At 39.3% G+C, this 27,853-nt stretch overlaps 1 protein-coding gene across 1 annotated transcript in view; it reads left to right on the top strand.

The window, feature by feature from the left end:
- The window catches only part of PDE11A (phosphodiesterase 11A), a 139,402-nt gene extending 111,549 nt beyond the window's left edge, over positions 1 to 27,853 (top strand). The window contains exons 15-20 of the mRNA XM_075153335.1: positions 1,686 to 1,786; positions 6,788 to 6,865; positions 8,250 to 8,317; positions 11,280 to 11,350; positions 14,197 to 14,280; positions 27,692 to 27,853. Coding sequence (XP_075009436.1) covers positions 1,686 to 1,786; positions 6,788 to 6,865; positions 8,250 to 8,317; positions 11,280 to 11,350; positions 14,197 to 14,280; positions 27,692 to 27,853 — 564 coding nt within the window. The remainder of the gene's footprint in view (positions 1 to 1,685; positions 1,787 to 6,787; positions 6,866 to 8,249; positions 8,318 to 11,279; positions 11,351 to 14,196; positions 14,281 to 27,691) is intronic.

Here is a 27,853-nt window from a genome sequence, read left to right as displayed (position 1 = left end):
TAGATACTATTTGCTAATGGAACACAACACCCTTTAGTTTGGAATAAATGCAGATTTTGGATCCTCCAATCTACTTAAAGATAGACCAACTTTCACCAGCTAAGCAATTGGTCTTCTTTCTCAAATAATTTGAAATTAGATTATATCCTATCCACTAAGGTCGATATTCTAGTCTGTCTTTGCTATCTAGAAGGAAACCTAGTATACTGTATTATTTCCATAGATTTTTATCATGTTGGACAAAGGACCTATTTATCCTTTACTCTTGACATGCTAACCTCAGAATAAGTGATCTTGAGCTTTGTAGTGACATGGTTTTATACACCATGAAACAGGTCAGAAAGGCAAAGATATTATAGAATAACAGACAACTTGGTAAATGACCCCTGTTGTAAAAGCTGCTACTTTCCTGATGCATTTTGCTTTATTTTCTTCTGAGTACTTTGGTTTTAAAATTGCTTTTCATAAAGAAGTTTTAGATTCTCAAATCATTCTCAATATTTAGCTGAAAAGAAATAATCATTTCATTGCCACAGAGAAGACCATCTTTTATGCATGGCAAATTATTTCTTTAGTCCAAGAATTAGCTGATCTATTAAAAAAAAACATCTCTACCTCCAGACCTTATCTCGTCTATGTCCTCAGACCATCATGGTTATAGCAATCCTGTTGCTGGAAAATTCTTGTTTCTAAGGGCGTTTTAATCTTCCTAAGCAGCAGATGGCAGTGCATACTGAATGTGTGCATTACAGTGCTAAATACCACCAAAATAAGACTCCATTTAGCAAGAACCTCATTATTTCTGTAGGTGAGTAGGTGGAAAAAAAAGTGTAGTACTTTTATTTATGTTAATTTAGTTATATGTGACTAATGTCACAAAGACCACTTCTTAAGCTTACATTTAGAATTTTCCATTAATTTTGTTTCTTTCAGCATATTTTCTCTATGTTCATAGAGAAATTACAGGATGTCTGTCCCTCTCAGTTTTCAAAAATACAGTTACAAAAGGATCTTCCTACTCTCAAATAGCAATATTAAATAATTTGTTTCCTTTTATTCTGGCCATGGACCACCTTTCAAATTCTTAATCCATGATCCCTTAAAAAGTAGCCTATTGTGCCTACAAAGGGCGTTTAAACTGCATAAAACTGCAGTTCTTTAGCCTGCATAGGCAATGCTTGTATACACTGTAAGACAACGCAGTAATGGGCAGAGTGAGCAAATGGGCTGTTTTGAATGAAAAACTGATTTAGTGTCTTTGACTGCTCTAACAGCAGTTTGTGTGCCTGCAAGCAGCAGCACAGATAAATCTGTTAGGAGCACAACTCAAAAGCTGTAATGCACAGCTCCCCAAAACATTTAATAAGAGGAAAGATTGAGATGTATCCATAGTTTTTCCCCATAAACTGAGTCTGTGCAGGGTCAGAGAAAAGAGTAAATCTTTCCTCAAGAGGCTATAATTTCAGCAGAGTTTAGAAAAAACATCCCAGGTGCTTGATTACAATTGTCAACTCTTCCACACCAATGTAATCTCAGCAGTATTAACATTATTATTTTGTCATAGTTTTGCCATGAATCAGAAAAGGCCTCTGTTACAGGGAAACAGTAGACTAAAGAGTTAGAAAACCTTTTAAAAACCTATATTGATTGCTAGCCCTTTACCTCTTTTATCTCTTTCATTATAGGGTCACAACATCTTTGCTAACTTGTCCTCTAAGGACTACAGTGACCTTATGCAGCTTCTAAAGCAATCGATATTGGCAACAGACCTCACTCTGTATTTTGAGTAAGTATTGGCATTTCTTGTATTTGACAAATGAAAATTCGAAGAACTTACTCTAATGACCTATTAAATACCAATAAGGATATATAATATGAGAAATTAGTGTTTAGCTGTGGTTGAAGAGATTTAGTCTAATACTTCGTATATCTTAGGCTAATAGAAATATCTCAAGTGTCCAAGTAAGTTTTGCTTTAATGTGTCACATGTCTGTATCAACAAAAAGCAAGTGAAATCCTAGGCTTATACTTCAAAGCAATCCCAGGAATCAGTTACAGCTCAATCCCGTAATTCTTCTGTCCCTTCTGTGATCATTTCTTCAGGCATGTAGAAAATCAACGACATTTTACCATTCTTTTCCACCATTTCAGAGTTTCTAAACATGTATGCTAAGAAATATATTCAGTTACAGACCCAGTTGCAGAGGTAATGAAAGCATACATGCTTCTTTGAAGACAAATTATGCCAATTTGCATCACATGAGAATAGGTCTTAAAAAGCTTAACTCTAGAGAAGTATAATAGGATCTCTCTTATCCAGTTTTCTTCCTTTTCCTTGTTTGCAAATCAAACCTCTAAGCAGACTTCAAGTTGGTGCTATTTTATGTTTTTCACATACTGTTAATTATTACTAAGCTCTTCCCAGTAAGAATGTGTGGGAGCGTGTGTGTAGTTGGAGGAGGAGTCGTGGTGTCACCGTCACACTGCACTTTTGACATCCCCCTCTCTGGCACATGCCTGTGGCCGACTTACAGGGAGAAGTGCTGTCAGATGCGCAGTTTCAGCGTACTACCTTCCCAGTCTTGACAATAATTCATCCTTAGGAAGTTTTGTTTGGTGTCCATTAGCATCCTATCCCAAACAGTGCTGGGTAGCATTTAGTAATGTTTTTCTCAACTTTTAAGGGGGTATACCGGGATTCCCCCGCTTCTTTGTGCTGATGGTTGATACCAAACCACGTTTCCAGAAAACTTCAGGCAAAGTCTTTACCTGGAAGTTATTAAACTATCTATATCAACATTGTATCTTTAACTGTTAATTGTAAAAATACTAACTGGGATGCTGCAATGTTTGCTTTGTCTTTTTTTCTCAGTATTTGGTTACTGTGCCAAGGGCTGTTTCTAAACAGTACTGGCAGCAGACACGCTGATATTCTTTGTTTCCTGCAAGTCTATTCTCAGAGAAGTTGTATTAAGAAAGGGTTTTAATGAATAGTTTTATTATAAATAACTTCTAAACATTAGTCCATGAAGAAATTTCTGCTTCCCAACATGAAAATCCTGAGCAGGACAAATAAACCTCTTTAAGCATATTCTTTTTGAAGCTGTCTGTTAGGATTGCTTGTTATCTGGGGGGCTGGTATGACAGCAGAATTTGCTGACAGCTTTAAGTGAGATACAAAGACCACAGGGATGTGTCAGTACGGGTTCTCACCACAAATAACAAGTGCTGCAGAAATGTTTTGTGCTGTCAAGGAAGAGATGAGTGGCAGGGGCTGAGAGGGCAGCTGCCCTGGCACAGCCCCATGTGCTCCCCCTGGCCGGGACCCTGCAGCCCCTGGAGAGGGCCCGCAGCAGTGCCTTGGGAGGGAACCCAGTCCAGACCCAGACGAGATGGACCTCTTTTCCCTGCCTGCCTTAGGTTGAAAAACTACATGGTCAAGTTGTCTTTCCAGTTTTAATACAGAGAAATAATGTCCAAAAAGGGACATCAGCTGAATTTCAAGATTATTCTTCCTTGCTTGCATAATTGATTTTTATGTGCTACATAAAAATCTGCTTTTATGAATCAGAAAACTTTTAGCAAATGAGGCCTCTTTACTCAGAAGTCTGCAAATAAGTTATCTTTTCTTCTTGTGTTATTATGATTCATTAATCAGGTAGTTGTTATGCTACTTGACTTCCAAAAGTGCCTGAAAATCACTCCCTGGAAACGTTGATGATTTACACTTCTTAAAGCCACCCTATGCAAACAGATGTTTCCACACAAGTACCCAACTTGTTTTTTCAGTTTGCTACGTCTTCAATATTTTTGTAGAGAAGGAAATTCTCACATCAGTATTCTTAACCTCATAAACCTAATGATCACAAACTCCAGCTAGCAAAACAGCAACAAAACTCCAGGCAGAGTAAGGCCTTATGACCTTCTCAAGGCACTACTTTTCTACAAACAAACAAAAAGATTAGTTTCAGTGAAAGATCAGATGGAAAATATACTTTTTTTTAGTAGATAATTCTAGATAATGATGCTTGTAGATAATACAACAAGCAAAAGCTTGGAACCAAAATGAAGTTTATGGAAAAGTTTATGGAGCCAACAATGTGCGCTCGCAGCCCAGAAGGCCAACCGTGTCCTGGGCTGCATTAAAAGAAGCGTGGCCAGCAGGTCGAGGGAGGCGATTCTGCCCCTCTACTCTGCTCTGGTGAGACCCCACCTGCAGTACTGCGTCCAGCTCTGGAGCCCTCAGCACATGGACCTGTTGGAGAGGGTCCAGAGGAGGGCCACGAAAATGATCAGGAGGATGGAACGCCTCTCCTATGAAGAAAGGCTGAGAGAGTTGGGGTTGTTCAGCCTGGAGAAGAGAAGGCTTCAGGGAGACCTTATTGTGGCTTATCAGTACTTAAAGGGGGCTCATAAGAAAGATGGTGGCAAACTTTTTAGCAGGGTCTGTTGCAACAGGACGAGGGGGAATGGTTTTAAACTAAAAGAGGGTAGATTTGGACTAGATATAAGGAAGACATTTTTTACAATGAGGGTGGTGAAACACCTGAACAGGTTGCCCAGGGAGGTGGCAGATGCCCCATCCCTGGAAACATTCAAGGTCAGGTTGGATGGGGCTCTGAGCAACCTGATCTAGTTGAAGATGTCCCTGCCCACGGCAGGGAGGTTGGACTAGATGACCTGTAAAGGTCCCTTCCAACCCAAACTATGATTCTATGATTCTAAATTCACTCAAATGATGTCGTGAGCCACTGAGCTGTAGAGCAACTGGATTTGCTGTGTATAGCAAGACAACTTTCCCTTCTAGCAAAATACAACCAGAGTCAACGTTACTAAAAGACATTGCAAAATTGTTATCATTCTGTTTATTTCTGAAACCCTGGCATATTATGTTTGCTTAATAATAGCAAACCTCTTCATTTTGGATACCGTGGATAAGCAACCAGTAGGAAACACTAAATTGTTTCCTTATACATGGCTGCTTTCCTCAGGTTGACTCCTTCCTACACTAGAAATTCTCTGTGGAGTTGGACTACTTCTTCTGCATCTGTTTAAATGGATTTCAAAGAAAATTCTTATTTTAAAGTTTTCAGCTTAATGTAAGGCCTTGAGACTCACATTTTCAGTTACTGTTTATGGATCTCTATATTTTAAATTTGAATGTTTGAGGTTTCTGGGATGTTATCTTCCTGAGCTTTCAGCTTTAAATATTCTTGCCTGTTTTTTGTCCAGTAACATATGAGTTGCCCAAAATATCCAATACTTCAAAATGAAATCATTACCAAATTTTACATTGTTAAACTGGGCACTGAAATGCAGGATGCAAAAATCCACTGCTCACTCTCTTAATAGAGTATGTAGTTGTTGATGATCTGCTCAGGGTTAGGCTGGTTTAAGGCTTATGTGCCAACTACTCTTGGCCATTAAAACTTTCATCGTTGCAATATTTATTTCCACTCGCGCCATGATGCTGTGACTTCGTGTGAGAGAACTGAATTTTGTTTTCTGCATGTGTGACTTTGCATTGTCCTAGCAAATTTTGTAACTACAAACTATTTTATATCTTATTTCATGAAACATAAAGGATTAAATATCATCACGTAGTCCTTATATCTCCTTGTTCTAGTTGCTGTCATGAAATCCATTATAGAAAGGCCCTATAGTAGGGAGTGACTGGTCATATAACGCATGACAGTCAGAGACCAGAATAATGCGACATGCCTCACGTAAAATTCTGTCCATTGATCAAGGGCAATGTTCCTAGAAGCGTGCATCTCCTCATGTGTAAAACCTGTACTGGCTGCTGTCAGACTGTGCTTTCAATAATCACTGTTCAAAATTTCAGTCTAGCTGAAGTAAATGTAGAAAATATAAGACTGCAAACTCTCTCCTGTTGGGGAATCTAACTACATTTCCACTTGACAAAGAGAGAGCACAGTCTCTGATGAGATGGGGCACTGGATTGTCACTCAGAACATAGGTATTTGCTTTCCAGCTTTGATGCTAATATGTTGTGTCCTCTAGGCAAGTTGCTCCATATTTCTGTACCTCAACTTCTGCCATATCTGGGGCAGGATCTGTTTCATATTGTAGTCACACTGCGTGCAATAAGACCCGCTTGGAGTTTCAGTGCCATAAAAAATGACAGACTATGATGAGTCAGAATTTTGGTACTTAGAGGCACCAAACAAGCATTAACATGTTCTGGCTCATGTTCTGTCCATCTTTGAGGATATAGGCAAGATATTCCAGAAGACGAAGCACAGGACCTAGCAGGGAGAATTAGTTTTAGTCAGTAAGTACTACTGACTTGAGATGTCTGTAGGTCCTGTGTCTCACTGTTCTGTTCTGTGTGCTGGAAATAACAGGAATTGCACATCTCTGAAAAACCCTTCAGGATCCAGAAGTAAAAATCATTTTGCAAGGACAAGTAAAGAGAAGTGTGTATATATTTCAGGGGTGTTTCTATTGTCTGTCTGTCCACTGCTGTAGTTGAACATTTCATGCTTCCATGGAAGACTGAACATTTTGGTACCATTTATTTCCTTATCTGCGGAGACCATAAATACAATATTGCTTTTACTAGGCAACTCTGACATCGATAACAGACGTTTATAGAACATGTTCGGAAATTAGTATGTTTCACTTAAATGGACTGTCAGTGTAATGACTTTAACAATAATACATGAGGTGCAATGATTTTGTATCATCCAGAGAACTGTGTTTCTACTGCAGGGCTGCCCTGGAAGTGTCTTGTTTCTTTCTCTGATAATCTGTTTTGTTGCAGGAGAAGGACCGAGTTTTTTGAACTTGTCAGTAAAGGTGCTTATGATTGGAATATAAAAAAACACCGAGAAATATTTCGGTGAGCACTACTATTTCTTGCTTTCTGGTTATTATTAAGTGTAGCCATATTTGTTTAAGGAATTTCATATATCGTGGAGTGAAGACTTAGAGTAACAAGAGAAGGTAGCTTGTTTTAAAAACATGATCCATGATATGAAATATATGGTATGCTTTCTAAACATTACCAAACAGCAGGGATGTAATCAGTGTGACCTCACCTTCTCCATTCCTATTTCTGCCTTCACACTCTGTCATGTTTTCTTCCCTTTCTCCCAGCCTCACCAGCTACCACTCAGCCCTTCTGCTCTTTCTCCAGAACGCATCAATATTCTGCCTCAGGATACAAAGGTCTTTCTTGTCCATTTCCCCATTCCCTCCTCCTCTCAGCTATTTTCTTTCACTGGCCATGCTTCTCTCTGCTCTTCTACTCTGTACCTGGGAATTCGCAGATATACGGTACTCTTCTAGCCCTCATGAATGATCTGAGCTTGCATCCTATTGAAAACCTCAGACATTGTGGGTGGTTTGAGTACACCATGTTTTTGAGACAATAAAATGTGTGCATTTGCATATGCATGCCTGATTATGTCTCATTTTATCTGAAATTTCATTAAAATTCTGTTTCCTTTTGGTCTTTTGAACAAAATATTGGCCATTTTCTATTTTCCGTATCATTTCACCCATTCCTAATTTTAGATTCAAGCAATATATTTGATGCTTCATTTTCAGTGCCCTTGTTCTTCATTTAAACTTTCTCAGACTTTTATCTGCATCATGTACTGTACATAAACGCCTTCTACAGCTGAATGGTTTCTTTCTCCTAATGCATATAAAACATGGTTGTAGCTAGGTATTAAACTACAGTGGAACAGTATAGCTCATAGTAAATCTTACATTTTTATTGTAGATGAGCAGTAGAAACTGCTTAAACAGTGTCTGGGATGCCTCCTGTGATTATAGGTTCTCTTGCTACAGCAGTCACTTACAAATAGGCATATAAATTAATCCAGTTTGCAGGTGTTATTATGTAATAATATCCTTACTTATATCATGTGAAGCACATGCTTTCTAGTATATTATAGGTATTAATGTAAGTAGTGTTAGAAGTATTGCAAAATTAGCAATTACTCCCTTGCAATATCATTTCTTTTCTAGTGTACAATGCACAATACCGAAATTCATCGTCTGATGACCTGCAACACATTAGGCTTCCTAGGCACAATTGTGATGTAAAAGCCATGCTGATGGCTGAGATTTCAAACATGTCATTCTTTTCTGGAGGAAAAGAAGGTGCCAGGGCTGACATTTTATATATGTATTATTTATTTATGCATCCAGAGCAGAGTTGTTTAGAAATCCAACAAAGGTTGATTCAGCTTGTATTGTTCATTTCTGTTTTTCAGATCAATGCTAATGACAGCCTGTGACCTTGGAGCTGTGACCAAACCGTGGGAGATTTCAAGACAGGCAAGTCATGATTAATAGCAGGGCTGGGAGGAGGCGGGGCTGGCAGGACAATATTCCCAGGGCCCTGGCTTACAAGGGACCAAAACTGGACTCAATTTACAGCAGTATTAATGCTAGAAAAAAAATAGCAGGGGGTTTCTGCAAGAAGTGGTTTATTGCATAATCTTTCCATGTACGCATGCTGGTGAGCAGCATGTAGGTAACTGAAGAGATCTGGCTTTACAACCTCTCCTCTTATTAACCTTTTAAATCCATATCACAAAATTGGTGGATTAAACAAAAAAAGCATTAGCCACATGTAGCTGCGCTTACTTGTTTTGTCCCAAAGTTTTCCTTGGCAGTGGCAGAATCTTCCCTAAATCAAGAATACCAGCAGATGATCTGCAAACTTTGATTAGCATAAAATCTTCAGTATATATGATAGGAGAAATGTGTTCATTTTCTCAACACTGATGGAAAAATCTGCAAGTGTAGTATAGAGCCTTTTTTAGCATCCTATACTTAGAAACAAACAAATAAGAATTCAGGCTTCTGCTGCTGAGTAGGCTCTTTGGAAATATACTAAAGAGTAAACAATTACAATGTGCAAAAGCAGCCCGTCCCAAAGTCTTGTCCTTTACCACATGATTTTCCCTCTTCTAGGCATCTTTCCTTACTCAGCATCCATCCTTAATATTTCCTGTACCCATGCTAATAATTCTCTGTCTTTTACTGAGGTCCAGAACAGGCCAGTAGAAGGCGAGCTGTGTAGGGTTTTGGAGGAATATACAGCACCAAGAAGCGAATAGGAAATATAGCAGTGCAGCTGAGTGTGGCTAAGCACCTGGAGGGAGTTTGATTGGCTTAACAGCAAAGTGAGAGTTAAAAAGTACACAGGTGGGGTGAAAAAGAGAAGCTAGACCAGAGAACTAGTGAGGCAGGAAGAGCCAGATTTCTTGGAGAAGTAACAGAAGCTGAAAGGGACTTGCCCTCCTTTGTGGTAGTGCGAAAGTTACATGCACATTAACTCAGTAAAAAAGCATTTATGTGGTGAGGGCTTCAGCTCAGCTTGCAGTTTGCTTTTTATAAGCAGACTATGACAATAGTCCGTTTAAGGCTGGTACTCTACTCGTTCAGAATATGGTCACCTCACATGGAAATCAGGGAAGTTGTTTGTATCCTGCAGTGGGAAAATGAGTCACAAGACTTTTCAGTGCCACCTAGCCACAGCTGCAGTGCGTGCAATCCCTCCTCATTTTTCCTCTTTAACCCAGTTAGCTTCTCCATTTTCTTTAACAGCCAAAATGTCAGGTAGGGTCTGTTTTCCATGCTGTCAATCTTTGTGATATGGTGCTGAATTAGTGCTGAAGTCTCTGGCAAACTGGTTTTTTATCCTTATCGCTTTTAAGGTCTGCAGGTGAAAATTCCCCTGCAGCCTTGTGTACAGGTTTACTTTATATTGAAAAATCCAGTCTGGGATTGATTGAAACATTACCTGGTTGAGCAGAGAGGCTAATAAGTCCACAGAGGGAAAACAGGAAATAGTTGGACCTCAACTGTGCCGAAAGGAAAAAAACGTGAAAAGTGAGGGAGAAGGAGATTAAAGTATATGAATCAAAGGGAATAAAGGCTACATGTAAGAAGGCAAAATTCAGGAAGAGAAGATAGAAACAGACAAAAGAAGAGGGAAAAGGGACACAAGGAGAACAGGATCAGAATAGCAGTGAGAGACAGGGGTGAAACTACGTCTTGATTATTTTTATACAATACACTTGGCAAATCCTTTATTGCTGCTAAGTTGTTAAATTATTCCTCTATCTGGAGTATTGATCCAGAATTTTATTAGTGCGCTGGGATTACATACATTATAAAGTTCCAAACTGTGTGATAGCCTGGCTCAGGATTTAAGAGTACTTTATAGCATCACCTCACCTACTTCCGATTTATTTTGGTACTCTTTATTTCAACTGTAACAAGCTTAGGATTTGTGAATGTTAGCTATGCAGAACTTTTGAGATATTATGAAGTGCAGATTCTCTCCTTAGTTCACCCTCTTGTGCCTTGGCATTATGAAATAATTTCCTAGCTTGAAAACACTTCAAAACAATAAGGGGGCATGATAGGAGCTTTAGGAACTCAGTGCCATCTTCAGTAGATTAGTTTCCTTTTTTTGCATCTCAAATGTCACATGTGCCTACCTTCTAAGGCCCACACGAGAAGAGTACAGTACATAAAGGCTACTACATCAGGACTGCTCACTGTTTGACTTCCTAACATTCCTGTTGTTTCCATAACTAATTTTGTTTTTAAACCTTGTGTTCTCCTGCGAAGCACAAACTTCTGCTGAATAGAACATCTTCATTCACAAAAATCAGAAAGACGCATTCCAACATCCAACCCACCAGTTCTTGATTTTGATTCAATATGATAATCACAATCTGAGTTCATATTTAGATATTCAGATCCTATAGTGATGACAGTCCTGGGAAAAAAGTAAAGCCTAGTGGGGAAAAAAACCTTTATGATTTCACATTAAATTAAGACAACAGAGGTTATTGGTTAATTTCTTTGACAAGTGAAGTTGTAACAGCCCAGAGAGCTCTTGCACATTTTACAAAGCATTTTTACAGACATAATTGTGCATGCCAACAAGAAGCTATAATTTTCTCTTCTGTTCTAAGTACTTGAGTAAGTTGCATATCACTGCATTGAGTGCTACCTCGAAATTGCAACACAATTCCCCCAGTCAATTCCCTATCAAAAAAGGATAATAAGTGTGCCTATCAGTGGTTGTGGCTATTTATACCCCCTGTATGCCCAGTCCTGAAAACTATACAAACATGTGCCTGACGTCAGTCATGTAAGTGGGGCTATTCATTTCTTTACAGTTAAGCACAGGCTGAAATCATGGTCTGAGGAAGAACTCATTACCCTAAAAATTATGTAGCAAGAACTCTAATCTTTATCATGATTTATATTTTAGGCAGCTGAGCTGGTAACCAGTGAGTTCTTTGAACAAGGAGACAGAGAAAGATCTGAACTCAAACTCACTCCTTCAGTAAGTTTTTATCACTTCTGAAATAGTTACTAAATTGAATAGGGTAAGAAAACATCATTTGGTTCATTCAGAAAAACTAACTGTATTTTGTATGTAAAGAAAAATCTTGGAATAAATAAAAGCTCTGGGCCATAAGGACATGCATTTAGAGTCATACATAAAAGCTCTCCAGTTAACTCAGTCACTTTTGTATTGAGCCCTTTTCCTCATTTTCTGTATCTATTCCCAAGGTTATTCTGTCAGTTAATTTTCTAAGCAACAGGTATTGTTTTTAATACACAGTATTCAAATAAAAAATCACCAGCTACTTATGGAAATCAAAATTGTCAGATTTACTTTATGCTGCAGCTGTCTATCTGTGTTATTTGATGTATCAAATGCTGAAAAGCATTTCTATACATATACAACTAAATATAACACTGTGATTGAAACGATAAATTGGTATTGAGTGGAATACAGGCAGATGGGTATAAAGTGTCAAACAAGAACTAAGGAAAAAAGTTTCATAAAGATTTTCAGAGAACGATTTGAAAAGAAAGCCTTATCCAGGTTAAATACCTCAAAATGTTGACCAGCTATTATCTGGAGGCAATAGGAGAAGGATAACAGAAAGTATTCTAAAGAATTTAACTTACAAGCCATTCACAAATACGTTTATGCCTCCAAAAAATAAAAAGACCATTCCAGCGGCTCAGACTTGTTCTCACTTTGATAATACTCGCACACGAGCTGGTGGTAATGTAATGAAGTCATTAAAGTTAAAAAGTTAGTAGTAAACAATGCTCAGATACAATAAATGGCTTTTCACTTTGTATGCTGTCAGAGGTTGGGACATTAATGGATTTCTTCTCTGTAGTAGTTCTGTGTGTACATCTCAGAAAAGCTATAGTAGCTATAGTCCAGTAGAAGAGTAATCTATCAGTCATGGTATTCACAATTCTGAGACCCAATCTAGGCCTGAATAACTGCAAGTACCATTCCATACAATATGGATATAAGTGCCTTTCCTACCTTGTCTATAAAATTTGCAAAATGTGTCTCTCATGCTAATGAAGCATAATAGGAAGTAATTTTATTTCAACACATACATTAATGTTACTGTCTTCAAGTAGCAATGAATTCCGGTGCAAATGGCCCAGGTCCAGCAACCTTAAGAATTATTTTAAGGTGTGTTATTACATCTACATTTTGGACATACTGTAGACCTGGTAGAAGTGCAGAGAAGGACAAAAGCCAGAGCTTTCTTCTGGACTCATGTCTTCTGAAAATTTGCATCCAACAACCTAGACAGCTGTGAAAGAAGAGTGTACGGCTATAAATGTCTTCAGTGGGAGGGCTCCCACTCTTCCTTTGGGGTCTACAGTCTGCACCAAGGAATATAGTAATTTGTGGGCCATGTGTGGCTTTGAAGCCATACAGCTTGAAGGAAAATTTTCCTCTCTGTTTGGCCCGTCACAATTTCAAAGAATCAGTAAACTGATGTATTAAGTGTTTTATGTTGGGAGATAAGGCCTGTAAATAATCACAAAGTTCATCAGTTCTAACAGTTGATGGCTAAGGGTCAAAATCATGTAGAGTTTTACCATATTAATGAGGAATTTTTAAACAAGATCAAATGCTGATGTATTTCATGACATATCACTATGACAAGCCACCTAGATAGGTATTGCTGCTAGTTAGATAAGAGAATTGTTAGTCAGCAAGATAATGTGATATTCTCTTATCTTACAACTCAAGGATTTTTTTTCTTGCATTGTGCTTATAACAATCTGAAAATGACAGGATTTTTCAAAATCATTTGAATAGGAAATACAGAATTCTCCAAAATCAAACCCAAGGTTCTCATTTAAGATCACAGAGTCCTTGAATCTTACCTCCTGGTCTTGTTTAGATACACTGTGTGATACCTGTTTAGGTCAGAAAGAGCAGGCTACAACTAGAAGAATTCAACCAGACATTTAATGTAATGTAATATGTATAGTCTGGAGTTTCTGGAAGGTACAGAAGGAAAGTAAGTTTTCTCAGGAGACATCAACCTTAAGGAGATGGGCCCAGAATAAGAACAGACTTTCCACAGAAAAAGACAGAAATATTTAAAACTTGGCATATTCAGAGAGTAAAAAAAGGCAATTCAGTAAATGGTATGGATGGGCCACTAGAAGGAGGATTAAAATCCTGTGGACAGAAAGCTGATGGACCCAAGTAATCTCAGGCAGGGTATGGAGGAAACTCAACTCACATTCAAACTCTTCAGAACTCAGTTTCTTCCATCTCCTTTCAGCCAATAACTGAGCCTCTTAAACATCAGCTTCGATCTCTGGGGGAGTGCCGTGAGCAGTGAATTAGGCTGTTTCCAGAGGAACAAATTGATAACCGCTCCCAAAGCGGATCTGTTGATTCCCCATCCTTTGGATTCACAGACATGGCTGGTTCTGCAGAAAGGGTCTGTAACTGGGAGGGAGGGCGCCAGCCCAGATCCATCACTGTTCATTTTGCTGAGCTTGAAAACCCTATGTGAGAAAAGGGAAATTTCTACTCAAAGGTATCTACTTTACATTTCTACAGGAGGTTTCCTACCAGCTCAACTCCAACTGTGGAGCATTTATTTTACATCACAGAATTATAAAATTACAATGCATTCAGCCTACAAATTTCAAAACAGAATTGAAAATAAGCAGTTTATTTTTCATGTGAAAGCAGTAGGGAGACTGCTGCAAAGATTGATTATGGTTTACAAAGTGTTCTGGTTGCGAGAATTTGATCATAGCTCCAAAGTGCTGGATGATGTGTCTGTAAAATACGCCAGTGTAATAAAGCATGACAGTTTTGTTCCCTTCTCAATTCAGGCCATTTTTGATCGGAACAGGAAAGATGAACTACCCAGGTTGCAGCTCGAGTGGATTGATAGCATCTGCATGCCATTATATGAGGTAATTTTTACTTACTGCTCCTGTAGAGTCCAGAGAAGATTGTTCTTGGCTCTGTAGAGAAAAAGACTTAGCTTACAGTGCAGCCTTGAAGGCTATTTGAACTCTTATCTTTCTTTGACTTTACCAAAAGTCTGAATTCTATGCAGAAATCTTCAGATTCCCTGAAGATGGTAATTTCTGTAAACATAATTCCTCTCTAAGTTATAAAAGCTGATAGGGCAACTGTTTATTTTATTATGTTTGAGACAAACTGGTTCTCATCATGGCAAGGTGTGGAGTGCTCTGAAGAGAGGTGCCAGAGGGACAGCCTCGTTAGGTGCTGCTGTCAGACCTGTCCGAATATGTGTGACCCAAAGGGAAGCTCAAGGCTGAGCCTTTGCACTCCTTTCTGGCTCCTTTCCAAACTGTTTAGGGGCACTCTAGGCCAAAGTCTTTAAGGTCAGTGAAAAATGATTTGTGGTTTAACCTGTGTGCTGTTTAACTTGGAGTTTACTCTTTTAATCATGCTTCTACACAGACTTCGTAGGTGCTTGGTATAAGGTGTGTAAGCTCTCAAGTACTACTTTATTAGGGCTACAGATGACCAGAATAATGCTTTTCTCTTTTAGGATTAAACCAGCTTCAGAATCTGACTTGTGTAATATAAGCTTCACTGTTTTAACTTCTCTCTTCTACGTATAGAAAGCAAAGCTACACGAGCAGGATGATAAATGGAAAATAACACTATAGAAACTTAACCATCAATAACTTTGTCAGCCAGTCTTCCTCCTACTCACTGAAACCACACAGACTGCCTTATGCCACTAAAGACTGCCACTTTGGCCACTGATATCTGAGAAGACGTGGGGATGTTCTCACTAGGCATTTTTTGGGAACTGCAGCAAGTTTTCCCTGTTACCCCTGCCTCATATCTCTGAGCAGTGAATGAGTCAGTGATGACATAAAGCCAAAAGCTGGGAAGCAGGTACCAGCTACCATGTTAACATTAAACTGTTGAACTTCTCCCTGAACGTAGCTTCCCTCTACGCACACAATAATGGTTTAGCAGTTCCTTTCATTTTACAGACCAGATGTGTCACCGATAGTAAACGAGGTAAGAAGGATGATGTGCTTCCCCTGCCCTCTGTACCTTCTGGCATCTGAGGCTGCCACTGTGGCAATAATGAAGTGACTGCCCAGCAGCAAAGGCAACTTGTGTTGTGTGACATGGACAACATGCGCTTGTGTAAACAGTGAGGTGGGCTACTGCTTTGCCGGTAGATCCTGTCCCTTGCTTAGGTCAGTCTTTGTCATGATGAAATAAACTAAATCTATGGCTTTCAAACAATTAAGGCAAAGCAAGCACAGAAGAAGAAAATAAACCTATATTTTTTAAAATACCAAAATAATTTTGGACAATATGGGGGGGGGGGACTGACCTTCGACGAAAACTCTTTAAAAATAATGTTCCTTTCAATGTAATAGTTCATATTACACTAGAATGCATATTATACCAGAATTTGTGATTTGTAATAGCATCTGTAATCCAAAAATGTACAATAAAGCAGGAAGAGCTGATAATCATACCATCCTCTGCATGAGAAGACTACATCTGAGCACTAAAGCTCTGGTTAGTTAGCTCCATCTTAGCAGGAGATCTCTGGGGAATATATTCACATCTGATTTCCCTGCTTTCTGCTGTCTTTGCATCATGCTGTGCAGCTATTAGCCTGCTGCTCAACAACTTAAAAAAGAGACACCATCAAACCTGGAAGTCATTGCAGCACCAGCCTTAGGGGTAAACAGAAAACTTGATGTCATAGTATCACACTGCGGGAGATTCTCTCTTCAATGTGAAGCCAAATTTTCATTTTCATATCCAGCTTAATCAAACCTCAATACACATATCACATCAGCAGTGTATTCAGGCATTGTAAATCCTCCGTTTAGGGCTGGCTGAACACTACAACTATGGCCAAGTCCTAGCTTGCTTTTTTTTTCTTTCCAAATATGTTCTTTAAAATTCTAGCCGTTGTAATACGTTGTAGGGACTGCATGTGGGGATAGAATGGGTTACATCATTACAAATGCAACATAAAGAGGCAGAATGGCAGCTGACAAATTAGTAAAATCTTAGCGGTACTTGTATAGCTCACTAGCATAGTGCTTATAAAAACCGTATGTTTGACATAAACATTTGACACTCATTGTGATACCAAAATTACAACATTAAACCATAGAGAACAAAATCAAGGCTTTTGCATGTAACTTTTTCCATACTAGTGATTAGAAGTTCTGAATCCGTGTGGGCAGATCCTAGCATCCAGAGCCCTGAAGGGAACTCTGTGGGGAATGCATGTGTCCATACCAATGCAGTTGATACAGCAGGACCTAATGCTGTGCTCTGTTTTATTGGACACCCACACAATAGAGATGGTCCCAGCAACCAGTGAATGCCAGCAACTCCCATTAAAGTCAGACAGGAAATCAGCAGTGCCCCCTGAAATTTTCTTTGCTCAAAGTAGTTCCCAAGAGTAGGCTATTCTGGGCAGCTGCGGATGTCTGAAGTATGCAATGCAGAAGGAACTTCACTGCCCAAACTTCCAGGAATGGTCTGACACAACCCCAGTTGCCACTGACAATACTATAACAAACCATATCTTCTGCACAGTCGAAGCTTATGAGCTAGGCCACATACCAGAGTGCCCACAAGGGATGTTTCATACTTAAAACAATATATAAACTTTGCAGAGGATTTTAGAGAGTTATGGCCTTCCTAGCCTTATTTTTTTTTCTCGGTTCTGAAACATTCTTTGGGGCTTGATCAGTCTTCTGGGGAGATTTGGCTCTACCTCCTCCTTATGCGTCTGCTCTGCTCTCTGCATTTCCTTAAGGTAGCTCAAGACAACCTACTTTGAGGTGCAGTTCTTCTCCCAAATAAAGGATAATGAAGTCTCCTTCATTGGGGGATGTATATCACAGCCCTCTGCTTACCTGGCTAAAACTGTTTTCTGAGTTTGGCCCCGTTTTGTCAGAAGGTTTACAAGTGACTAGCAAATCCACAAGATCTGTGCACCTTCCATTAGTAATCCTGTTTGACTGACTGTCCCTTGGAATGCCCATCTGACTCAGAAGAAAGTAAGTCGAAGATATACAAAACATGCTACATCATAAGCTAACATGGAGCTTGAAGCTAAATATAAATAAATAATAATAGCTGGGGATAGAAAAAAAAAATCAGGAATTATACACAGCTAGATTTCCCATATCCAAGTATCTAAATCCAAAACCTTTATTGCATTTGCTCTATAAGCCTGACTCTGCTCTTGGCACAAGGTAAGCCATGGCTCTGCTCCCTTGCTCTCTCCCACATCTGCTGCTAAATGTGGGAATCAAGCCACCTCCAATTTCTAAATACGTTAGTAATCAAATCTGTTTCCTTTGCACTGGATCAAAAGTTTGGGAAGAGAAAAGCTTCCCAATTTTTTGTTAATTGCTTTTTATTACACTTGGACATTATAATTTTATTGAATTTACTTTTTTTTTTACTGTAGTGATCACTGATCAGAGTATTTTTATGTCAGTGGAGTTTTTGCCTTGCATAGCGGAACAGCCATCCATTTACCCGGAAGTTCTGGTTTTAGGGGCTTTAGTTATGCTTTACTACATCACATTTGCTCGTCATTCAAAAATGCCAGCAAGAAAAGAGTTCATCAGTAGAGATGAGAAACAAGCTTATTAGAATAATAATTTATAAGGAAAAATGCATTTTTTGGAACTGTAGAGCATTTCAAATCTACTCATGTAGCTTCAGTATGACGTAATCATCCCCTTTTTTTTTTTGGTAGAACATTCTATAAAGGAGAAGCACATGCAACTAAAGCAGAAGAATCTAAGACATCCCACTGAAAATAAAGCACTATAGCTACACTGACAGCTGTGTTCACCACATGGAGAAAGTATTCTATTTGGACATACATGTTCATGTAACAGGAAACAGAATTCTGATCACTTAGACAAATTACCTCTCTGACCCTCCAGTAAAGAGATGCTAAGAGTTTAAACACTAATAGATTTCTTTCCTGGACTCTGTGGTTTGTGTGTACCTAAGACAGGATCAGTCACAGATTTTTCCCAACTCAGATTAGATTTCTCTGTGGGGAGCAGACAGAGTGGGAGAGTGAAGATCTTATTCTTTTTAATCATTATTTTTCTCACAAACAACATCAAAGCTTCAGCGATTCACATCAAACAAAAGATGCTAACAGAAGCCCAGCTCTGTTCACAGCATTGTTAGGCAGAGACAGTAACACTATGAATAGCAGGGCCAAAGGCCATGCACTCTGCTTCTGGGCAGATAAATACATAGTCAGGTAGTCAGTGACAATGACAGCAGCTATTTAAATTTAAGGGAGATGTCTTTGTGGAAGATAAAGCAGCTCACGGCTTTTACAACTTATGCGTGCCTGAGATTGCCCTGCTCACCTCTACCTTGGTGCTCCATTGAACTGCTCCATTTTAGAGCTATTTTTAGTGCTATTCAAGATTTTCTTGGGTATTGAGAGTTTTAAACATATAATAGTTCTACAGAAGTGAATTTGCATTACTCCATCCAGGATTCTAGGGGGGAATCTGGAAAGAGTAGAAACGTTTATGTTAGCCTAGCAAGTACTTTAAATGTTTTGAATGGAATGTAGAGGGACAGAGTCCTCCTTTATCATATTGTTTGACGTACTCAGAAAGAAATCTAATCACTCTGTCTACAACTCCAAGAGCTCTGATATGCCTGTCTTCCTACAGATGATGTCTGGCCTTGTAATTAAAGATATCTTTAGAGTGTGATGCTGTAGCTGCAAAAGCATCTATTCTGCTTGTAAGCATACATTAAATGCACAGGATATCATAAATGGTAGAGCCTCTACAAAGCACAGAAAAAAATACACAGAAATCTCCAACAGTCATGGCTACCTCTGTGCTTTAACTTCTCCGGTTCAAGAGTTGACTCTGACACCTGAATTGAAAGTGCGTATGCACACACAGTGATTTTTATCTAAAAGTGTATACTCTAGTTACAATTATAAGGCAGGAGATTAACCTTTTAATATTCCTTTGCAGAGAAGGAGGAAAAGGTATGCTTACACTGCTATGTCCTGATGCAGCCCTTCCTCAGTTACCACTTCTATACTTTTCCCTCATTCCATCAGTTACAATTTTGCATTAGGAAATATTGATAAGAAAGTCAGGGTTTGGACCGCTCCTCTAGAGGTCCTGCTCTAGAATGGCCTGTATGGGATGGCTTAGTCCTTACTCAGGGAAGAGTCACTGGATGCAGCCAAAACAATGACTTTTTCCTTCAGACGCTTCTGTCCTCTCTATACAGTCGGAACTGACAAACTTTTAAAATTATTTAATGAGGAAGAGTTTACCTGTATGAACATTTTGGAAATGGCTTGCTGTACCCACCATTCACCCACACCTGGAGTTGTTGGTACAAAAGTCAGAGCACTGCTGTTCTATTTTAAGTTTGCAACTAGTCAGGGGGCAGGGATAGCACTAGGTAGTGACCTGTTCACATGAGCAATATATAGACGTTCCCTGAAATATGTTCACAAGTTGTTGAGAAGTGTTTTAACAAAAAAAAAAGAAAAAGGAAATCCAGGACTAAGCTATTCAGAAAAAATGTATTCACAGGAAGCAATCAGCTCTGTGTGATTCTCATTGAAATCAGTTTTTCCTTTGTAGCATGTTGAGGGAAGAGGAGGATAGATTCAATAGATTCTAAAGAATACCATAAAGATGCACACTTTTGGCAGTGCTTATTTCTGACATTTCGTTTGGACACAGAGAGTGAAACATAATGCATCTGTGCTTCCTGGGACTGCCTGGCTGACAAGGATTAGTAAGGCAGATAGGCTCAGGATGCAGTATGTGATACACCATGGACTGAGGCTGCACAGACGTTGGCAGATCAAATTAGTCTCACTTTGTGTTGAAATCCAGGAGGTAATATTATCCAAGGAAGAGCAGATGCAACATATTCTCCTGTGTTTGTAAGAAATTTGCTTCAGAGGAAACTTAATCAGGCCAAATGCCAGTGCTGGGGGGAGTTGGTAGCTAAGGATTATGTTAGGAATAAGGGTTCGTCCCAGAGAAAGGAGATTTTGGCACTGCAGAAGGATCTTTCTGTAGCCTTGAAATAGGAACTCAGCTAGGTTCAGAACTTCTGTTGCCTTGTTGCTTGTCTACTAACGATGAACCTAAACGAGGCCACCCAGAATGAATTCTCTTGAACTTCAGAAAACTCAGATACTATGACTGTATTACAACTCCCAGTAACGGAATAAACATCAGTGAACTCTTTTGCTTACCTTATGCCCTTAACCTGAGAGTCTGGTTTTTTCTACTACTTTTGCACTAATAGAGAGGAAAGGTGAAGAAGAGCTATACAAGAAAGAAAAACCAGGAAAAGACGACAGAATGCTTTTATTTGCAATTCCCTTCTAAGTCAGTCACTATTTCACAGTGAGACGGAAACGCATAGTAAAGGATTTTTGAGTCTATGAGTATCACAAACACCTTTTTACAATGGGCGCAAAGATCCTGATCCTCTTTGCTTTTGGAAATTAACTGAACATTATTTTTGCTAGAATTTTTGTAATTTGGTGAGATTATTTATGAAACATTGTATTACTATCAACAATTTTAGGAATTTACAAGTTTTCCCAAATTGCTTAGAAGAAGACATGGCAAAAATGAGTACTTTTTCCCTTCAAACAAGAGTACTTCAACTTACTTCTCAGATAGTCCTCTTACGCCAAAAAGGTCTCAACTGAAAGGGCAAGTCATCAACAAACATATTTGGGAGAAGACAGAAAAACCACCATTTGCCATTGACTTTAGTGAAGCCAAATTTTCTTCAGTGATCCATGAGAAAAAGTGAATAATTCATAATACTACAGTTTCTGTTGCTGTCTTTTTTAGAATTATCTGCCCAATATGTTGCGAAGGACATGCAGTATGTATGGAAATGTATATAAAGATCTGAGGAATTAGACTGAAAAGTTGGCAGATGAGGTAGAAGAGACAGCCAATAGAGGGAACTCAAATTGTACAGCAAATCTGAAAGAAGATAAATGGATAATTTAACAGCCATTCAGTTTTCAAGAAAGACAAAGCACAAACTACATTGCATCAGAAAAGGACTAGAAATGATGATGGATGAAATGCTTCAAGTAAGTGTTTAACACAACAGAATCACAGTTGCCTGCAGAATTCCCAGCTGAGGGCAAATTCAAAGAACTAAATAAGGATATGAGACTGATACGGTTTGAAGAGTTTTTCAAAATCCATTTAATAGCAAGGCAGAAGACATTGATCAGCTGCTTGGTTAAAATGTTGAAAGGAAAAGAGTTGGAAACATTCTGTCTCTCACACGCTTCAGACATAGAACAAAACCATAAACAGCAGAGCAAAATAAGAAGTTGTTTATGAAATAATAATTCTTCCTCTTCTGAGCAAACCCTTGGTTTCATGAAATTATTATGAACAGATGAATCATTTGCAACTATAGCAACACATCAGCTGAGCTGCTTCAGTAGGTACCCAGTCCTTTAGTATTACTCTTTCTCTTGGACAGCACAGCATGCTTGATATCGGTCAGAGCACATTTGGCTAACATACATATTTTCCTCCCTGTACATATTTTCCTCCCTGAAGTACCTGGCACATTTTACCAGTGGAGAATCTTTTACTTTATAATCATCCCTGTATAGTATGCATGTTTACTTACAAAGGAGTGCAGCATTATTCTTGCTAGTGTACCATCACCAGAAAGAAACATAACGCTAATTCATAGCAGAAAAGCTGAACACTTGTGCATGTATTAGATCCCTTTCCAGTCACAATTAGCTGCCTTCCACACTGCTAACAATTTCTATAGGGAAGATAAAAGAAACCCCTGTTTTCTATCAATCAGGGAACTTAGTAGTATATTCATTTCATCTAATTCCATTTTTAGGCATCACAAAAAAATTCCCTGGCAGAAATGCAAAGGTAATGGACTGATGCATTATGCACTTGACGATCTGGACCCCTCCTCAGTAAGCCCTAGAAGGAGTAAACAAAGTCTCCTTCAACGATGAGGAGATTGCAGTAATTTTTTTTTTTTTTTCCATGAACTCAGCCTCCTCCCAAATACAGTAATTTTTTCTGGAACATAATGATTAAATATGGCCCTGAATCAGTAGGGCAAAAAATTAATTCATATACGCACACAGTCAAAAGTTCATAGAAGATAATCCCTATATCTTCTCTGTATCGCTTTATCTTCTGTATTCTACCTATAGAAGGTAAAATTTCAGCAGTCTTTTTGTTTTTAGTACATGGGCATATATACGGAAATACTTTGGGGTTTTCAAAACAACTTCCGTCAAGTATTTGTATTATGAAGATCAAATCTGTGGATGACTGCAGTACAGGTTCCCTTTTATCTGAACTAATCTGAAGTTCAAGGACTTTCAGATAGATGGCTCACCTTTGGCCGATGTATTCTCACGTGAAAGCCACTTCAGCAAAACTCAGGAGTCCAATTCAGCTGTGCTGTAACTGGTCACGACTCTCTTGACTTCAGCAATGCTTCATATGCTTACACCAGGTCTGAATTTATCCCTATGCCTTCTCGGTCACTAGTCCTCCCTTCCAACTTAGAAACTGCCTACATAATAAAAGTGATTCATTAGAAACCACTGGGTTCCAAAGCAGAGTGAACACTGAGACCTATAACTTTTTGATATGTGCTCAGTCATAAAAAAGAATTTATATGGTCTTATTCCATAAACTCACTTTACAAATATTAGACCCGCAACCATACTTCCGTGAGCTTGTCAAAGCTCATAAGTTAAGCAAGGTCAGAATTGGTCAATATTTGGATGAGAATCTCCGGGGGGAGGAGGAGGGAGAAAAAAAGAAGAGTATGTACTCTGGAGGTCCTGCAAGTTTGTAAGTTAGGGCATACCGTGCTCCTCTTTAAAAGGATTTGGTATTAGTCTTAGAATACAACAAAATGTTGTATTTGCTTTAGCAACAGTTTAGACTCTGGCCACATCTGTGCTGCATTTTGGCTGCTTCAGATAACATCCTTTCCCAGAGATGAAGGTGATGTAGCAGATGAAGTCCTCTCCCCAACCACTACCCTTCAACCCGGGAGATAGATCTACCAACAAATGCCTCCGCTGCTATCCATCACCCTCTCCCTGAAGGGGTTTGTTGCTACTTCTACTGTTTCTGCATTTTCTTGCTTTACCTAGCGAAATATACCTAAGAAATACATCTCTATACCCAAGACAAAACACACTCCCCCCCTTCTCCCGTAAATAGCTTCCTCTGAGTATCTCATGCTCTCCCCCTTTTGAGCTCTTCCTCCAGGCAGCTGTGCCCCTCTCCCAGGTGCACACAATGTATTGCCGAAGTGCCTTTAACCTTTTCTTGAGCTGGAGGAGCTTATATGTAAGAGGAGCTATACCTTGTGAAAGTATGCTGTGGGCAGAGCAGTTCATAATCACAAAAGACACCTGAATTGTTGAAGGTGGTAAGAAAAAGCCAGTGCTATAGAGTAACTTTCTGAGAAACAGCTTAGTCGCGCGTCTGAGGTAACACACGGATGCAGAAGGGAACTGCAAACCTATCTGGCTCTTCCTAACACCGCAGCACACAGCCGCCAGCATGCCCGCTCTTCCAGCACGCTCTATCACTCTGCGAGTAAGAACAGCTTTTGCAGCAGAGGGGATAAAATGGGAAGGGCCACCAGTCCTGTTCCTATTGCTGTGTAGCCAGGCAGCTGCGCTGCAGCGGAAGGACTGCAAGTGGGCCTCGAGCTCCCAGGCGGAGAGACGGGGATTCCCCCACCCCCGCCCCGTGTCCGGCTGGCTGCCCCAAGGCGGGACGAGGAAAAAGGACATTTCTGGAGCTATGAGTTTATGTGGTGGTATCCCATGTCAGACAGCTGTTGAAGTCCAAGCCTCTTCCTACTAAAGCAAATAATAAACTGAGCGTTAAGAAGCTGGATACCAAATTGGACAGATCACTAGCAAAGCTGTTCGTAAGAGGCATGCATCAAAAATAGCAGCATGGCGGAGCAGTACATCAAGGGGTTTTCATGCAATAAAATGGAAAGTAAAAAGTGCAGCCAGGAGGTAGAAAACCCTGACTAGGCTACAGCCAAATAAACTTAAATAGCTTTGGGAATAAATTGGTGGTTTAATCCGGATCAGGAGCAGGTGCTATGAATGTAATTCAGTAAATGGTCGAGAGCCTGCCAGAAGGGAGAGAAATGTGTTGCTTTTGAGATAATTTCCCAGACGCTTCATAAAAGAAAATTGATTACTGGAGTTTAATAATTAAAACAGGGCCAGATATATAGTAATCAAATGAGTTTTTAATTATATCTCAAGCAGAAATAAAATCGAATTTGTGTACTTTGTATCAGAAAAGTCCTACTGAAATGCTTTGGTAGCTGGAAAAAATAAAATAAAAGCTAATTTCCATAGGAATTATAGTAGTTGGTTTAATTAAAAGACTAGATCAGAATGAAAGAGTCCCAAAGTGAAAGGACACTAAATAGAGGAGCAGTGGTTTAAACATCAAATCAATGTCTGAATAAAGACATTTTATAGACCAAGTGCAAACTCTGCACTGTCAAGTATCCCTAATCTAAATTCATGTGTAACAAAATAAAGTTTCTTAAAATTACACTATATATTTTGTCAGTATTCCATAGAATTAATTGCTTGTGCTATGGTAAAACTGAATATTAAAGACATGTTTTATTCTTCTTAAATATTCCTTTTAATTTATTTCATCAAAGTTAATGTTATTAGTTAACCATTCTTGTTATTCACCTGGTAACCTCTGTTGCACCTGGGTTATTAGACTCTGTAATATGCACTTAGGTATATATTTCTAAGAAATATATGTATTTACTTTTGGATTTAAAATGTGTTTACAGCTCGTAAGATGCAGTGATTACGGTAGAACTGTGTGAGTGCTTCTTGAATCCATTCCCAATCTACTTGGGCTTCTGGTCTCTGCTGTGGTCAATGCAAAGCTAACTGATCTAAGCAGCTCAAGCACTCACAATCCTCCTGGCACTGCACGTGGGAGGGCTGTCTCCTACCATAAAAGCGTGGCATCTGCCTAGGCCGGGAGGGATGGGCACAGCAGTAGGTCATGCCCAGACCTCTGCATTTGCTCCCTGGCATTAGGATTGAAAACATCATGGTCTTGTGGTCAGTCTTGGCAAAAAAACAGTATAGAAAGGACACAGACATAGCCTAGAGCTGCACAGCCACACTGAGACAAAGTCCACTGTCCCAATGAGCTCCTTCTCCTCTACGTTGCCTGTAGCAGGTATAGGTTGCTGGTATAGCATTATGACAGGAACAGACCGTACTGCGTTTTGTGCTTACAGATCCTGGGGCTGACCGGGTGTGAGTGCAGAATGCCGTCTTTGTGCTTAGAGACGTTTGAAACATACTGATTTTTAAACACCGATTTAAACACTGATTATTTTTGGTTTTTAAATCTAAATTGTATATTGGAAAAATACTTCACGAAATCTTTTTCAAGATTTAAGAAATACCAGCAAGCTTAACTGCCAGTGGATGGATACTGGCTTTGCACAGAAAGGATCTGATAAGTTGCTGTCAAGAGTTGAGTATCTAATGTGCTACCTCTAGACGCTGAGTTAGCAGTGGTAATGCAGGTGCTAATGATAATGGCAGTGAGCTTTTCAGGTATTTTCAGGTGTTTATGATGTATTGCTACCACTCTGTTTTAGACTCTGCCAAATCAGGTTTGAGGAATACACAATGGTCTGAAATAAAGAGCTAAAAATGGCGAGTTCTGAGGCACGGTGATGTAAATGTTATTAATCCATGTCCATTCTATCAAATGAACGACCGTCACCAGCGAGCAATACTATACATGGCAGACTCTGCCTCTTACCCCAGGCCCAAGGTTGCAAAATTATCTGCTCAGTCTTTGCCATATTCTAAGGAAATAATTTCAAGCAGATTTGCTTCAAGTTCCACACAAATCAGCTACTTACTCATGGCATGATTTTTCAGAAGTGCTGAGCATTCATATTTCCTACTGAAGTCAACTGAAATTGCAAGTTTTCAGCACATCTTAAAATCAGGCCATTAACCCTTAATTATCATATAATAGCTCAATTAAAATCTACCAAGACTTACTTCAGTAGCTAACCAAGCTCCCATGGCATGCAGACTAGCTATAAAAAAAATCCAGTTCTTTAGTGGTGTCTGGGCTCTGGGGACCATTTAAAGTGGTTGCTGTTAACCCTGCTATTTAAAGCAAATAATGAAAATGATCAACTGCAAAGGTACCTGCTTCCCCTTTCCTTTCCTTAATAATTTTCTGCACTTTTAGAAAAACAACTTTTGCTGTCTTCTCTGTCATTTTTTTTTCCTTGCACCAAGCCTTAATTTCAAATGACAAATTGGAGAAAGCATGATACCCAACTCTCAGCAAAACCCACTTCTTGCTAATCAAAAAAGCTGCAAAAGAATAATACTCCTCTGCCCTGAAAGAGCACATTACCTGTCCGCTTCGGAGGTAACTGGTTAACCCTTTCTTCACATCCAGGTGCTGCTGTTAATGAGGTTCTGACTCTCTTTAATGTAGGAACAAAACCAAGTGAAGCACTTGTGGTCTTTCCATATAAGTACTTGATACTAAAGGGGAAGGTAAAATAAACGTCTAGCAAAGGTGTGCAGGGATTATATATATAATTTGGGGGCTGATTCAAAGCCAGTTGAAACCAGATAAAAGATTCTTACTGGCTTCTGTGAGCTTTGGACTATGTAGAAAAGAGGTGATTTCAGTGCAATCCAAAAAGAAAACTTTTTTTTTTTCTTTCTTTTGAGCACACAGCTTTGGAAAACACAGTACTGCAGTACTGTTGTGGTTTACTCATCTATAGGAAATAAGAATCTAGCACTAGGGAGGATCTGAAGGTTATTTCAGCTTTGTCCAACTTGTCATCCAACCAGTGGACCTCCTGCTCATAGATGCCAGCAACCAGATAGCCTCAGGCACCTGGGGGATGCCTCAAAAGGGCTATTTTTAAGGATTACAAAGCTAAACTAGTTGAGCAGCAATTCTGCCACCTTACGTGCTTTTTTGACATTTTTGGTGGCTTACTTAAAGCCACAGGCAAAACAAGTACAATAAAGAGATCTCAGTGGGAACAAGCAGCTTTACCTACACAGGAGTTTACAGCTGGGGGCGAGGAGGGTGGGGGCATGGTGCATATTAAACTCTTTTTACCCTGTTACTCCCTGGACTGTCCATCAGAGGAATGGAAATACTGTCAGTATTTTTTCTCTCACCCTCTTATTTTTTAATCTTCTTCCAGTGTCTAGTGAAGCTGAATGTGAAACTGAAGCCTATGCTGGACTCCGTGGCAGTAAATAGAGGTAAATGGGAGGAGCTGCACCAAAAAAGACTTCCTTCTCAGGCAGCATCCTCGTCCTCCTTTTCCTCTAGCTTTACCATGTCTCTCAAAGACATAAATTAA

The sequence above is a fragment of the Calonectris borealis genome, chromosome 6, assembly GCF_964195595.1.
Source record: "Calonectris borealis chromosome 6, bCalBor7.hap1.2, whole genome shotgun sequence".
NCBI lineage: Eukaryota > Metazoa > Chordata > Aves > Procellariiformes > Procellariidae > Calonectris > Calonectris borealis.
This window is presented reverse-complemented; position numbering and strand designations above follow the sequence as displayed.